General features: G+C 33.9%; 1 protein-coding gene across 1 annotated transcript in view; it reads left to right on the top strand.

Moving 5' to 3' along the window:
* Positions 1-13985, top strand: part of Rasa1 (RAS p21 protein activator 1) — a 69743-nt gene that overhangs the window by 43630 nt on the left and 12128 nt on the right. Inside the window, exons 9-17 of the mRNA XM_021208337.2 lie at positions 3583-3661; positions 5069-5189; positions 5806-5962; positions 9794-9881; positions 10570-10647; positions 11473-11630; positions 11952-12028; positions 13210-13382; positions 13634-13793. Of these exons, the coding sequence (XP_021063996.1) occupies positions 3583-3661; positions 5069-5189; positions 5806-5962; positions 9794-9881; positions 10570-10647; positions 11473-11630; positions 11952-12028; positions 13210-13382; positions 13634-13793 (1091 nt within the window). The remainder of the gene's footprint in view (positions 1-3582; positions 3662-5068; positions 5190-5805; positions 5963-9793; positions 9882-10569; positions 10648-11472; positions 11631-11951; positions 12029-13209; positions 13383-13633; positions 13794-13985) is intronic.

The raw sequence follows: 13985 nt of genomic DNA, 5'->3' as shown, positions 1-13985 counted from the left end.
TTTCCAAGACAGGGTCTCATTCTGTAGCCCAGACTGTCCTGGTATAGACCTGGCTCAACCTTACTTGAACTCACAATAATTCACCTGTCTCTGCATGTCAAGTGCTGATTTAAAGGAGTGTGCTACTATGTGTGGTGAGAAGGAAATCTGGGTGTACATCATGTGCAGTCCTTCCTTGCTAGAGCCTAACACTGGTGCAGTCACGAACTTGGTCAGGTTTATAGTACCACATGTGAGTTGCCTCCTATGAACCAGTCCTCAGGTCCTTTCAGAAAATTGTTGGCTAACACTATAATAGTCTCATCTCAGTGAACATATCTTGCCTGGTAGGTTGGGAATGTAGCACAGCAGGTACACAACTGAAACTCGGTGACAGTTCTTCCCAGCTACTTGCATAGCAATTTCTAGAGCCACACAGGAGAGAAGAAGCTTATAACTTTGTTTCCACTTTATTTCTCAGTGTTCCAGGTGTGGTGGTTTCAGAATACCATGTATTTCTTATGATCAAAAATAATAAATGCTCGCTTATATTGTTTTGGAGGCTTTAAAAAACGAGTCCACCACTGGCACAGTATTTTTCGTCTAATAATCTGTGGCTTTGGAGAACAGCTTCATGCACCCACACAGGATGCTTCCATTCAAGCATTTTAAATTTTAACTTTAAATTATCTTACTGAGGGTCACTTATGTATTTAAAACATACTAATTATAAAAACTATTGGGTTTCATTGTTACGTTTCCATGCCTGCATTTACTATGATTATGTCTACTTTTCATGCATACAAAAGACTTTGGCCTTTATTAATTTTCATAGATAAATGATATATTTTACTTTACAACACAGTCATCTTTGTGGTGGTATCTAGCTGTTTTCAATTTTTTTCTGATTTTTGTTTTTCTTTAAATAGTTTTAGATTTATCCTATTTTCAATTTTTTTAACATGGTCTCTTAAAAATTGATCTTGTCTGTTTTTATTTCTCCTTCCCATCTGTTAATATGTACATGTGTTTAATTATCTTTTACAATTTTTATATTTTACATGTGGCTGTTATATTTAAATTAATTTTGTAATATAGGAGAGATACTTGGAACTGTAGACACACACATAAAATTCTGCAGTTATTCTGTCACTGAAGAACTATGAAAAGAATAAATCAAGGGGCAGATTAACAAAATCTTGTTAGAAATCTAATACTTGGGAGCCTTAAAAATACTCATCCATTTATACACAATAAAAGTTTCAAATTCCAGAAATTAAATATTAGCAATTAATGGAACCTATTAATTACAGAACACACTTTTATTTATTACAAAAAATATTTAGTGGCTTCCTAAACTTTGTGTTACATTATGCCATTTTACTTTCAGTTTCATCAGTAATATTTTCCAAATATATGGAAAAATTGATGATACTTTTTAATCAAAGTCATCTAATCCTTCCATGCCATAGAATTAACTATTAGGTTTTCTTTTCTTTTTTTTATTAGATATTTTCTTTATTTACATTTCAAATGTTATCCCCTTTCCTGGTTTTGCCCCTGAAAATGCACTATCCACTTTCTCCTCCCCCTGCTGACCAACCCACCCACTTCAGCTTACTAGCCCTGGCATTCCCCTACACTGGGGCATAGAGCCTTCACAGGACCAAGGGCCTCTCCTCCCACTGATGTCTGACATATGTGGCTGGAGCCGTGGGTCCTTCCATGTGTACTCTTTGATTTATTGGTGATTTAGTCCCTGGGAGCTCTGGGGGTACTGGTTAGTTCATATTATTGTTATTCCTATGGGGCTGCAAACCCCTTCAGCTCCTTGTGTCTTTTCTCTAACTCCTTTATTGGGGACCCTGTATTCAGTCCAATGGATGGCTGTGAGCATCCACTTCTATACTTGTCAGGCACCGGTATTGCCTCTCAGGAGACAGCTATAACAGGCTTCTGTCAGAAGGTACTTATTGTCATCCACAGAAGTGTCTGTGTTTGGTGATTTTATATGGGATGGATCCCCAGGTGGGGCAGTCTCTGGATGGTCATTGCTTCAGTCTCTGCTCCATACTTCGTAACTCTGTCCATGGGTACTCTGTTCCCTACCTAAGAAGGATCAAAGTGTCCACACTTTAGTCATCCTTCTTCTTGAGTTTCATCTGATTTGTGAACTGAATGTTGGGTATTCTGAGCTTTTGGGCTAATATCCACTTTTCAGTGAGTGCATACCATGAGTTTTCCATTTATTATTCCTGAAGGGCTGGATATGTCAAGAGATATTGTGTAAATTTGTTTTTGTCATACCTGTTTGGTTGTGTTTTCTTGTAATTCTTTAAGGGATTTTTGTGTTTCCTGTTGAAGGGCTTCTACCTGTTTACCTGCATTCTTTAAGGGAGTTATTTATGTCTTTCTTAAAATCCTCTATCAGCATCATGAGATATGATTTTAAATCTGAATCTTACTTTTCTGGTGTGTTGTGGAATCTAGAATTTCTGTGGTGGGAGAACTGGGTTCTAATGGTGCCCAGTTGTCTTGGTTTCTGTTAGTAAGAATCTTGGGTTTGCCTTTTGCCATCTGGTAATCTCTGGTGTTAGATGTTCTAGCTGTCTCTGGCTCGAGCTTGTTCCTCATGTGGGTCTGTAAGCCTATGCCAGCACTCCTGGGAACCAGCTCTTTCCTGGTGGAACTTGTGTACAGAGGGCTCTGGAACAGCCCAAGCTCTGGGTGCAGATGGCGACTGGAAGGATCCTGTCCCAGCTGCTCCACTGTTCTTGACGGTCGTGTGCTCCTCTCCTTGCTGCCCAGCTCCAGCCAGTTATTGGAGAGGAAGTGGGAGTAAAAGCACTCCTGGGAGAACAGGGTTCTCCTGGCTGGACCAGTGCACAACAGGCTGTGGATCTGCCTCGGCTCAGGGGTGCACATGGTAATTGGGAAGGATCGTGAAGGATCGTGACCCAGCTGCTCCACTGTTCCTACATTCTGCTTGCTCCTGGCCTGCCTTGCTCCCCACAGTTTTTGGAGAGAAAGTGGCTGTCTTACATCTGAGCCTGGGAGTGAAAACACTACTGAGAGAATAGGTCTCTCCTGTCGGGATCTGTGTACAGCAGGCTGTGGAACAGCCTCAGCTCGCGGGTGCAGATGGCAGAAGGGTAGTTTTTCTTTTTATTCTTCAACTTCTATTTTTACTTAAGTATTCATGTAGTATTTTAATGACAATGAAACTTTATACAAAATCAAATGTATAAGTGAAGTGATTTAATGTAAAAAATTCTTAGTTTATCATTTGCTAAATAAACACCATTTCTGTTCTTCACTTTCATGTCTGAAGGATTGGTTTTTAAATCCCCCAAAACAAACAAACAAACCCAGTTTGTCCTTATTTTCTCACGGAATGTCACTTTCTGAGTATGGAGATCCATTTATGGTTGCATGTTTGATATATATATGTGAACCAAAATCTTTTAACTTATGACTATTATGTTAATTCTTTGAATATATTCAGATTATATGTATTCAAAAATTTATGAATAGATAATCCTTGATAACAAGGTTTACGTGTATTCTAAGAGATTTACACAAAATATTATTTTATTTTAACAGTATCGGGGATATCATAGACCATTATCGGAAAGAACAGATTGTCGAAGGCTATTATCTTAAGGAACCTGTACCAATGCAGGTCAGCATTATTATCATTATTATTATTATTAGTAGTAGTATTTTTCTTGCAATAATTGGCATCTTGTTTTCAAAATGTAAAAGGCGCTAGAGGAAAACCAGCTGATGAGGTGGCGGCTCAGTAGGTAAGGTGCTGTGCTTTGCGCCACACTGAGTTCAGCCCCAGGCACTCAATGGAAGTACCCTCCGAACTCCACATGTACACTGTGTTAAGTGAGTAGCCTCTTGCTCTTAAACAGACAGCATAAATAAAAACATTAAAAAATTCAAAATTGTAAAAACACTTCATTTTAGGTATTTTTCTATGAATATAGTAACTTATTATTCCAACAATTTGGTCAAGTTAATCCTATAATCATACCTATTTTACAAATAACAAAACTTAAACTAAAAAGGCTAAGTATATTTCTCAAGTCACTGAGTCATATTTGGTTGTTTTTTCCCCCTATTCACTGTGTTGGGAACATCTGTTCTGTATACCTTAATACATTTGAAAATTAGTTTATCTGTGAAGATCATGATTATATTTGTAAGGGTTATAATAAATATGGTGCTTTAATATGAAAAAAGATGTTGGTCTTCTTTGTCTCGGAAGTGGCTATCAAAGTGGTGAAACAAAAGAAAGCTATAAAGTAGTAGGAAGAAAAGTATCTTAAATCCGACAGTTTAGAAATACCAGGTGAACACATAAGGATATGTGGTATCGTGTGTGGTGAACTGAGGGTTAAGATGGGGATGTGTCCTGATTTAAGTGGGTAGTTTTCTAGTTGTACATTATGTTTCTCAGTTAAAGAACATTCACAAACATGACTTTGCTTTAATTTACATTGCTTCCTGACTTGCAAGTTAATTCTTGGATAAGTAGAACAAAACCGTATCATTTTCCATAAAATTTAACAACAAGCTGAATGAGGTTTAAAATAGCATTTAAGTACCCAAGGAGCTAAAAGGATCTGCAACCCTATAGGAGGAACAACAATATGAACTAACCAGTACCCCCAGAGCTTGTGTCTCTAGTTGCATATGTAGCAGAGGATGCCTAGTCGGCCATCCATGGGAGGAGAGGCCCTTGGTCTTTTGAAGATTATATGCCCCAGTACAGGGGAATGCCAGGGCCAGGAAGCTGGAGTGGGTGGGTTGGGGAGCAGGGCAGGGGGAGCGTATAGGGGACTTTCGGGAGAGGAAACTAGGAAAGGGGATAGCATTTGAAATATAAATGAAGAAAATATCTAATAAAAAAAAAATCAGCATTTGTCCATGAGGCATTGTTCTTAAGAAATGATAAACAATTCTGAGAATTTATTTGGAAGACATAATTTGGTTTTAGTATTAGACATGTTTTAACCTTGTTTTTAATTGGTAATTTGATATATTTTCATAAATAATTTTAATGGTTTTTATAATTCAGGATCAAGGACAAGTACTCAATGACACTGTGGATGGGAAGGAAATCTATAACACAATTCGTCGTAAAACAAAGGATGCTTTTTATAAAAATATTGTTAAAAAAGGTTATCTTCTGAAGAAGGGTAAGAACTCTTAGACCAAGGATTTAATGTAGGAATTTAATATTATATATAAAACTTACTGCAAGACATCAGTTTTGTCATGGGTTATTAGTAATAAGTATTTTTCAGAACTTGCACATAGAATGCTTGAAAATTATGTTTAGTTAATTAAATCCACGTATCTTACCAGGGTTTTAGAACAAGCTTATATTTTTTAAAGTATGTCATTAAATCTTGACTTAGTTTCAGACTCTCACCTATGGATATTTGGGGAAATTCCTTGTGGCACTTGGACTTCACAGTACTAAAATTTTATTTTATAAACCTACCTCAGTTTTATATTAAGTTATTTAGGTAGATATTGGTGGTAAACCATGACTCTAAAACAAGAATTTTAAACATTATAATAATGAAATATCAGAAGATAAAGTTAAAGTATTCTAATGAACTCTACCATTTATTAATTCATTAAACAATCAAAAATAACAAGTGTTTTTTCTACATGTTAGATGCTTTTTGTAATTATACATGGATTGATGTATTCTTTAAACTTAGAATGAAAATTGAAATGTATTTAATTTTGTATTCTGAAAATGTGATTTCATAGTTCCTAAGGAAAGATATTATTTTTTAACAGGCAAAGGAAAACGTTGGAAAAATTTATATTTTATTTTAGAAGGCAGTGATGCTCAGCTTATTTACTTTGAAAGTGAAAAACGAGCTACAAAACCAAAAGGGCTAATAGATCTTAGTGTATGTTCTGTCTACGTTGTCCATGACAGTCTCTTCGGCAGGTAAGACAGTGCTTGTCTTCAAAACTGTTTTAATAATAAAAATAGTAGATATTTTCAGACCGTTTTCAAATATAACCTATTTTAAGAGCATAAAATTACCTAAACTTATTTATTGTTAAATTTTTTCTCAGCTTTTATCTAAACTGTGTGTGCAATTTGACTCTTAGGTAGATATGGATAGAATGGCTTCTCAGTAGTAGAACTAGCTACTAAGTATTTCATAAATTCACTTGACTTTGTTATTCTTATTTTAAAACAAAACTGCATGCTGATAAGGATAAGAAATGCACATCTAAAATATTCACAATATGAAAGGCTACGTTGGAACAAGGTGGCAGAAAAAGCCCTTTCAAATCATTCTCTCTCCATATTCATTAAAAAAAAAAACCTATTATTCATGTACAAGTGTCTTTGCTAGAGCGCAAGAAATCAGAGTAGAACAGAGTGATTTTTAAATCACAAGAAAGATCACTGAAGGAGACAGGATGGACATGTTATATCACTCTTTTCTCAGTTACAAGGAGTACAGCATAGGGAGAAGTGGCTCCTGTGTCAAGAAAGGACTGAGGGTAGGCCTTAAACTTTACACAATTAAGGCTAAATTAAACCAAACATTTCCTGAAAATGGTTTTGTCTGTAGATCTGAATTCAGATTAAACAATTTTATTTTAGAAAACAAAAAGAAACAAACAAAAATGAAGGCTGTAATAAAACCCGAGGTGTTTTAGCCTTGTGTTTATTGGTTTTGTATGAAGAAAAGGGACCAGACTATGACTGTTTGATACAAGAGTTAAAAAAATGTCCTGTAGGAAAAACCCTCTTTGTGGGAATAACTCTTTTTTTGTTTTGTTTTCTTGTTTTTTTTTTTTTTTTTTTTTTTTTTTTTTCCGAGACAGGGTTTTTATGTGTAGCCTTGGCTGTCCTGGAACTCATTTTGTAGACCAGGCCGGCCTCGAACTCAGAAATCCGCCTGCCTCTGACTCCCAGGTGCTGGGATTAAAGGCGTGCGCTACCACGCCCGGCTGGGAATAACTCTTAAGTTACTTTTCTTTTCTTTTCTTTTCTTTTCTTTTCTTTTCTTTTCTTTTCTTTTCTTTTCTTTTCTTTTCTTTTCTTTTCTTTTCTTGCAAAAGAAAATAAAAATAATATTGCCAAATTTGTAACTTCCGAGTTAGAACAAAAGGAAATACTGGTTTACATCCAAAAGTATAAAAACAAACATCCAGAAATTATACTGATTCAAACAAATAAAGGTTAAATATTCGAGTGATATCAGATAAACTCTCATGGAGATCTCCCAGGATTCCATGTAGAAATTCCACCTTGGAGGATTTGATACATAGTTCTTCTAAGTATGTATTATAAACAAAATTTAATGCAAAAATACAGAGAATTTCTAACTATAGAACAAAGTCATGTTCTGACAGTTGGAAAGCAGTAAATACACATTTAGCATCACTATATCATCATTTATTGCTTCTAGTGTACAGTTGCTTATAGAAATTGTATGATACTTTAAATGTACCTTAGTTATGAATATTTAATGATGCCAGGTCTGAAACTTGATATGAAAAGTTATGTCTATAAAACGAAGCTCAAATCTTAATCTCTGTTCCTGAAATAGGCCAATTTAGTATCTACTTTTAATTGTATGTGCTATTTTTGGAGAGTGACCAGGAAAACAGATTGGCAATTTTCTGGTTTTTTTAATCGTTTCAATTTTTTTTTTTTTTTGGTTTTCTTTTTGTTTTTCGAGACAGGGTTTCTCTGTGTAGCCCTGACTGTCCTGGAACTCCCTCTGTAGACCAGGCTGGCCTTGAACTCAGAAATCCGCCTGCCTCTGCCTCCCAAGTGCTGGGATTAAGGAGTGCGCCACCATGCCCGTCAATTTTCTGTTTCTTATATTTTCTGTTTTTCATGAAACTCATACAGATGCTCCATCTACGATGCAGTCAGTTGCTCATTCCCAGACTGAACAATAATGTGTCTTCATTAACCATAGCACACTGCATTAAGAAGCATCTTTGAGTTCTTTAACCATATTGATTATAGCTTTACTGTCTTCCATCATTTTCACTGACACTTCAATTTTTTTCTCTTAGATATATTAATTTATTTATTCATGCTAATTAATCTTTTTCTGGATGCTTTGAAGGTTTTTCCTTTAACAAAACCAGAATAGGCCTATTGCTATATATTTTTTTAAATTCTAATGATTATAGTTTCTTAAATGAAAGATCTGTTGTCTTTTCTCATCTTTAGAAAAATATTTGTTGGCATGTTTTTGCAGTGCTTCTGCAAAATTTCTTCTAGGATCTGCATGTTTCATGTCCCATGTAGCTGAATATATGGGTTTGTTTGTGTTTTACATCTACTCTTATGACCTCTTCTTCAAGCTAGGTACTTCCTTTTGATGGCTCATTTCGTTAATCTATTCATCTTCAGTTAAGTTCTCTGACGCGTTTTATTGATCACATTTTCAGTTGAGAAGTTAAATATTTTTATAGATGTTCGAGTTCTTCATCTGTACTGTTTCTGTTGGCTCGTTTTAAGATTTAAGTTTTACCTACTAGTAAACTGTATTTGGCTATTTGTCCTCTGCTGTCCTTTTCCTTTTCACCTTTCATTTGTTTTGGGGTCTTATATCTGCTAATGTTTGCACGAATGAGAGACATCTTCTGTGAAAAGCTTTGAATGATGTTACTGCTTCCAGAAGGTATTGTTCTTACACCCTATGGTGATCAAGTGAAGGCTGAGTTCTGAAGTTGGGAAAATCAGCCTCACTTTGGTTTGGCCTTCTTATGTGACAATGTAGTCATTTTGAAGTGTCTAACACAAAAGTTTTTTTCCTTGAGGGACCTGAGTTCTATTTTCTTCCCCAATCATGGTGGAACTTCTGGGGATTTTGGATAGCCTTTCACTTGCTGCTTTCTGCTTAGCACATCAGCTTCATAGCTTTTGGCCATTCCCACATATCATATGGAAAGGTTGGAAAGAAACGGTATGGGGATTGTCAATCTCGTTTCACAATGAGCTTATCCTCAAGTTTCCCAATGTGTGCTGTTCTTCATATCTTCACATGGTCGTTTGTTATTACTGTACATTTTTCCAGTCTAGATAGATAGTTCTAATCATATTTCAATTAGATTACTGTATATTTAAATTAGTTCTCAGTTCACAATTTTCCATTATTTTAGTATCTTCCCAAAGCATGATAAAAATCTTTGTCTACAGTAACAAAGAAATACTTACTGAGTTCTGAACACTTCCTTGTTAAACATTTTATTAAGCAATTTCAAGCTTATTTCATACTGGAGGAATATAAACAAACACTGTATTCATTAAACTACAGAGCAAGTGGTATAGCAGAGATGGTTTTTCTGTTTTAATAAATAAAAAAAATCAAGTCTGTAAAATATTTAAAAATAGAAAATTATAATACAATTCAAACTCTAGTCTGCTTAGAGATAAGTATTAACATTTTTCAAGTAAGATCATTTCTCTTTTCAGTGCATGCATACAGTGTCTGTTTATTAATTTAGTGTAATTCTAGAAATTCTACTTAAAATTTTTATCGCTTTTCTCTTTGTAATGCAGTTTAATGTTAATTTTTCTCTTTATTTTAAATATTGAATGACAAAATTTCAATTTTGCAAAATTTATACATGATATTTTAATTTGGCCGAATGAAATGCCAACTTCTGTAAATTAAAAATTATAGCAATCTTAAATTATACTTTGTGACTTTTAAAAGTTGGTGTAAATATTTTTTGTTTCTAAATAAATTTTTCTTCTTTTTTTTTTTCCTGTGTTGCGTGCATGTGTTCCAAGGCCAAACTGTTTTCAAATAGTAGTTCAGCACTTTAGTGAAGAACATTACATCTTTTACTTTGCAGGAGAAACTCCAGAACAAGCAGAGGTAAGATCACTTTTTCCTAAACTAGTAATATCTTTGTATTAGTCTAACTTTCCTTATTAACTAGCATACAAAACTGCCATAGTACAGAATTATGAAAGCATGTCTAAAGTCTTATGGAGTTTACTCCATGTCAAAGTTTTTGTTAATAGTTTTTAGCATTTTTTTCTTTTTAACACACACAGACACACACACAGTGAAGTGTTATGAGGAATGAAAAGTGCCCTTTAAAATTGACCATTAAATACTCTATGAATTCAGTTGAAACTAATCATTTCATTACATTTCCAAAAGTTAGAGATATTCTTAGTATAATCTAAAAGTAAGCCAGTTAGTTGTAGTATTTCAGAGTGTTTAACTGTATTTTGTACAAATATGGCTCTTTTCTGAGGAAACTGTGAAAAATAAATTAGATCAAAAATTGAACGTAAGTGTCTGGGAATAGAACATCATCTGCCAGGCCTAGATATGAACCAAATGACCATAATACTTTGGATCCTAAGTAGGCCCTTTGACTTAGAAACTATTTTGTGTTGTTGTTTCACTTTGGTAGGACAGAAAGAAATATTTTGAGAGTAGGAATTGCAGAGTATGAATGGCAAATAACAAGTATAAAAGATAATTTGATAATTGCATAAACTCATGTCTGTTTCTTTGTAATGCTTTGTTTCTGTTTTTTTTGTGTGTGTAGGATTGGATGAAAGGTCTGCAAGCATTTTGCAGTTTAAGGAAAAGTAGCCCAGGGACATCCAATAAACGCCTTCGTCAGGTGATACTTCATTTTGTCTAACTGTAATGTTAATTTTCTTTTTACTTTGCTCTGTTTTTTCTTTTTTGCTAACATTTCTTAAGAGTAGAAAGGTTAGTCTTTTTGGCATTTTATAGCTTTGCTGTAAACGGATATTTCTAGTAAGCTTGTTGAGTTTAGCATACTATTTTATTGGAAGTGTATAAAATAGTTGTTTCTTTAGGTAACTAAATACTCTTTGTAATATAAAACCTGGGTTTTGTCCCAAGGACATTTAATTGTAGTTATGATTTAAATATTCAATATACTCAAATTGTCATATATATTTGTACATGTAAAATCACAGCTAATATATTGAATCCCTTTGATATATCAGTTGATCTGCTGTGGATTGTTCCCAATCATTAGCATAGCATGTAGCCTTCTACATTTACGTGTGAAAAAGGAGAGGCTCCGAGACTGACTTGTAGGAGGCGACATAACTGATGTAGAGAAAGCAATAGTAGATGGTCATGTCTGGTACCCACACTGGAGATAAGTTAGTTTCTTGGAATTACTGTCTTTTTTGAAATGTTAGAAGGTAAAATTGGTGTCTTAGAATACCTTAACCCATAAGACTCTTATTAGAATAGTGAAATCTTAATGTAAGCATATGTTTGCTTATACTGTACATTACATATAAGTATGTTTATACCATATTTGTAGTTTTGATTTGGATGGTGATAGTTGATTAGCAAAGGTTGTTTTCTTTTAAATATTAAGGAAAAAAGTCATTATTTTTTTGGATTTAAAAGCCTCATATACAGGTCTTGAAATGTTGGATATGAATTTTTGTGTTCTCTTTAGGTCAGCAGCCTTGTTTTACACATTGAAGAAGCCCATAAACTACCAGTAAAACACTTTACTAATCCATATTGTAACATCTACTTGAATAGTGTCCAAGTAGCAAAAACTCATGCAAGGGAGGGGCAAAATCCAGTATGGTCAGAGGAGTTTGTCTTTGAGTAAGTCATATCTTGTCATATGCAATCAGTTTTTAGAATCATAATTATATTTTGATTAAATGTAATTTATCCTCTTGCTGTTTATATATAAATTATCTGTTTAAGTTTCTATTGTATTCTAGGTGTTTTAATAGTATTTTCTGTTAGCTTTTTTCATATTTGAATTACTCAAAATCAATGACAAAATGCTTTCTGTATTTCCTAATTTTGTTTTAATGGATTATTAATCTTATTTTAAATCTAACACACTGAATTTTTAAAACAGAAATAAGGTAGTTTGATACTAGAACGTTTTTCTAATTTTTTTCCTTGCTTCTTTAGCGATCTTCCTCCTGACATCAATAGATTTGAAATCACACTTAGTAATAAAACAAAGAAAAGCAAAGATCCAGACATCTGTAAGTTGATTATGAAGCTTTCTAAAGTAATAAAAGCATATTGTATATATTTTTAGAATTTATAAGGTGTCAAAATGGAAGTGAAACACATGCTATATAACAGTTTGTTTCTAAATATTGATTGTTCAGAAGAAATTATGAAGGAAAGAAAAAAACAACATGGCTAAAGTGTATATACTGTAAGTCCTTACAACTTAAAATATACAAATACCCACTTTCCTGTTCCCAAAGAACAAGATCAGACAATGGTAGTGGTGATTATTTTTTTATCCTCTTTACTTTTTTAGTGTTCCCTAATTTCCTACACTTTACATATTAAAGGTACTGTTAAGACTAGAGCTATGTAACTCAGTGGTAGAGTATTTGTCTAGCATGCTGAGGATTAAAACCTAAACCTGCAAAGATGAAAAAAAAAATATATATATATATATACACACACACACATACACACACACACACATACAGAAAATTTAGGTGCTTAATAGCAGATGCTCCGATCCTATTCCAAGCAGTACATTTCTTCCCACATTATTGGTAGAATAGATAGATGACAGTGTGATCTAATGATTCACATCAGGGTGACTTAGGTTTATGTCTTCTTACAATTCAGGGTTTTAGGGTAAACAGTAATATGACAAATCAAAACATGTACCTCTCTGAATAGAATGTTTAATCTGTAATTGCTTACCTTTTTTTTTTTAAATGTGTTTCTCCATTACTTACATGATAACATTGCAGTAATGGCACAGAAAAATGTCATAATTTCTATTTGGATGTGGTCTTTATTCCTCTCCCTTTATACCTCACTAGCTAACTCTACACACTTTTCTGTTTGGAACAGATTGTTAACTCCCCTAGGCTGATTTACTTATCCTTATGTCCAAAGGTACTATTCACTGTTGCAGCACTTGAACTTCATCCTCTTTGATAGCTTAAGACATTTTGCATGCATGTCAGACATTAAGTCTCAATCATTTTTCAATCCCATGTTCTCACACTACAACAAAATGCCACATAACAGGCCTTCAGTAAATGAAGAAAAAAAGTTAAGTGGTGACTGTGGTAGTGTTGAAAACTTGCTTAATGAACAGCATTTAAAACTAGAGAAAAGGATTATCAAGAAAAGTTTATTATATGCCTATAGTGGTTTTCTAATACAGTAATTTGTTTTTTCTTTGTAGTATTTATGCGTTGCCAGTTGAGCAGGTTACAGAAAGGACATGCAACAGATGAGTGGTTTCTGCTAAGTTCCCATATACCACTTAAAGGTATTGAACCAGGATCTTTGCGTGTTCGAGCACGATACTCCATGGAAAAAATCATGCCAGAAGAAGAGTACAGTGAATTTAAAGAGGTATTGTTTACTAGTTCAATCATTTTAAACAAATATTTACTATTCAATAAAAATCCATTAAGTTAAATAGTAACACCCTATAATAATGGCAGAGTAGTAGCCAGATGTAAAAAATACATACTGTGATTTTGATCTTAATGAGACTAGAAACATATAGGCTATAAAGTCAATTTTTAACAACTGTATTCAATAAATATGTTTTCTTGGTCTCGTTATATACTTTCAGCAGTCTTTACTTATGTCACTTTTAGCTCATACTGCAAAAGGAACTTCACGTCGTCTATGCTTTATCACATGTTTGTGGACAAGATCGAACACTACTGGCCAGCATCCTACTGAAGATATTTCTTCATGAAAAGCTTGAATCATTGTTGTTATGCACACTAAATGACAAAGAGATAAGTATGGAAGGTAATATATGGACATATATCTTTATTTTTTATTTATTTATTTATTATTTATTTATTTATTTATTTTAGTTCATGCCTTTAATCNCAGGACTCAGGAGGCAGAGGCAGGTATATTTCTGGTCTATCCAGGACATCCAGAGGTACATATTAAGACCCTGTCTCCTCTTTAATAATCAATCAAACAAACAAGAAA

The sequence above is a fragment of the Mus pahari genome, chromosome 11 (assembly GCF_900095145.1).
Source record: "Mus pahari chromosome 11, PAHARI_EIJ_v1.1, whole genome shotgun sequence".
NCBI classification, from domain to species: Eukaryota; Metazoa; Chordata; class Mammalia; order Rodentia; family Muridae; genus Mus; species Mus pahari.
The sequence above is the reverse complement of the archived record's forward strand: the minus strand, read 5'-3'. Positions and strand labels throughout refer to the sequence as shown.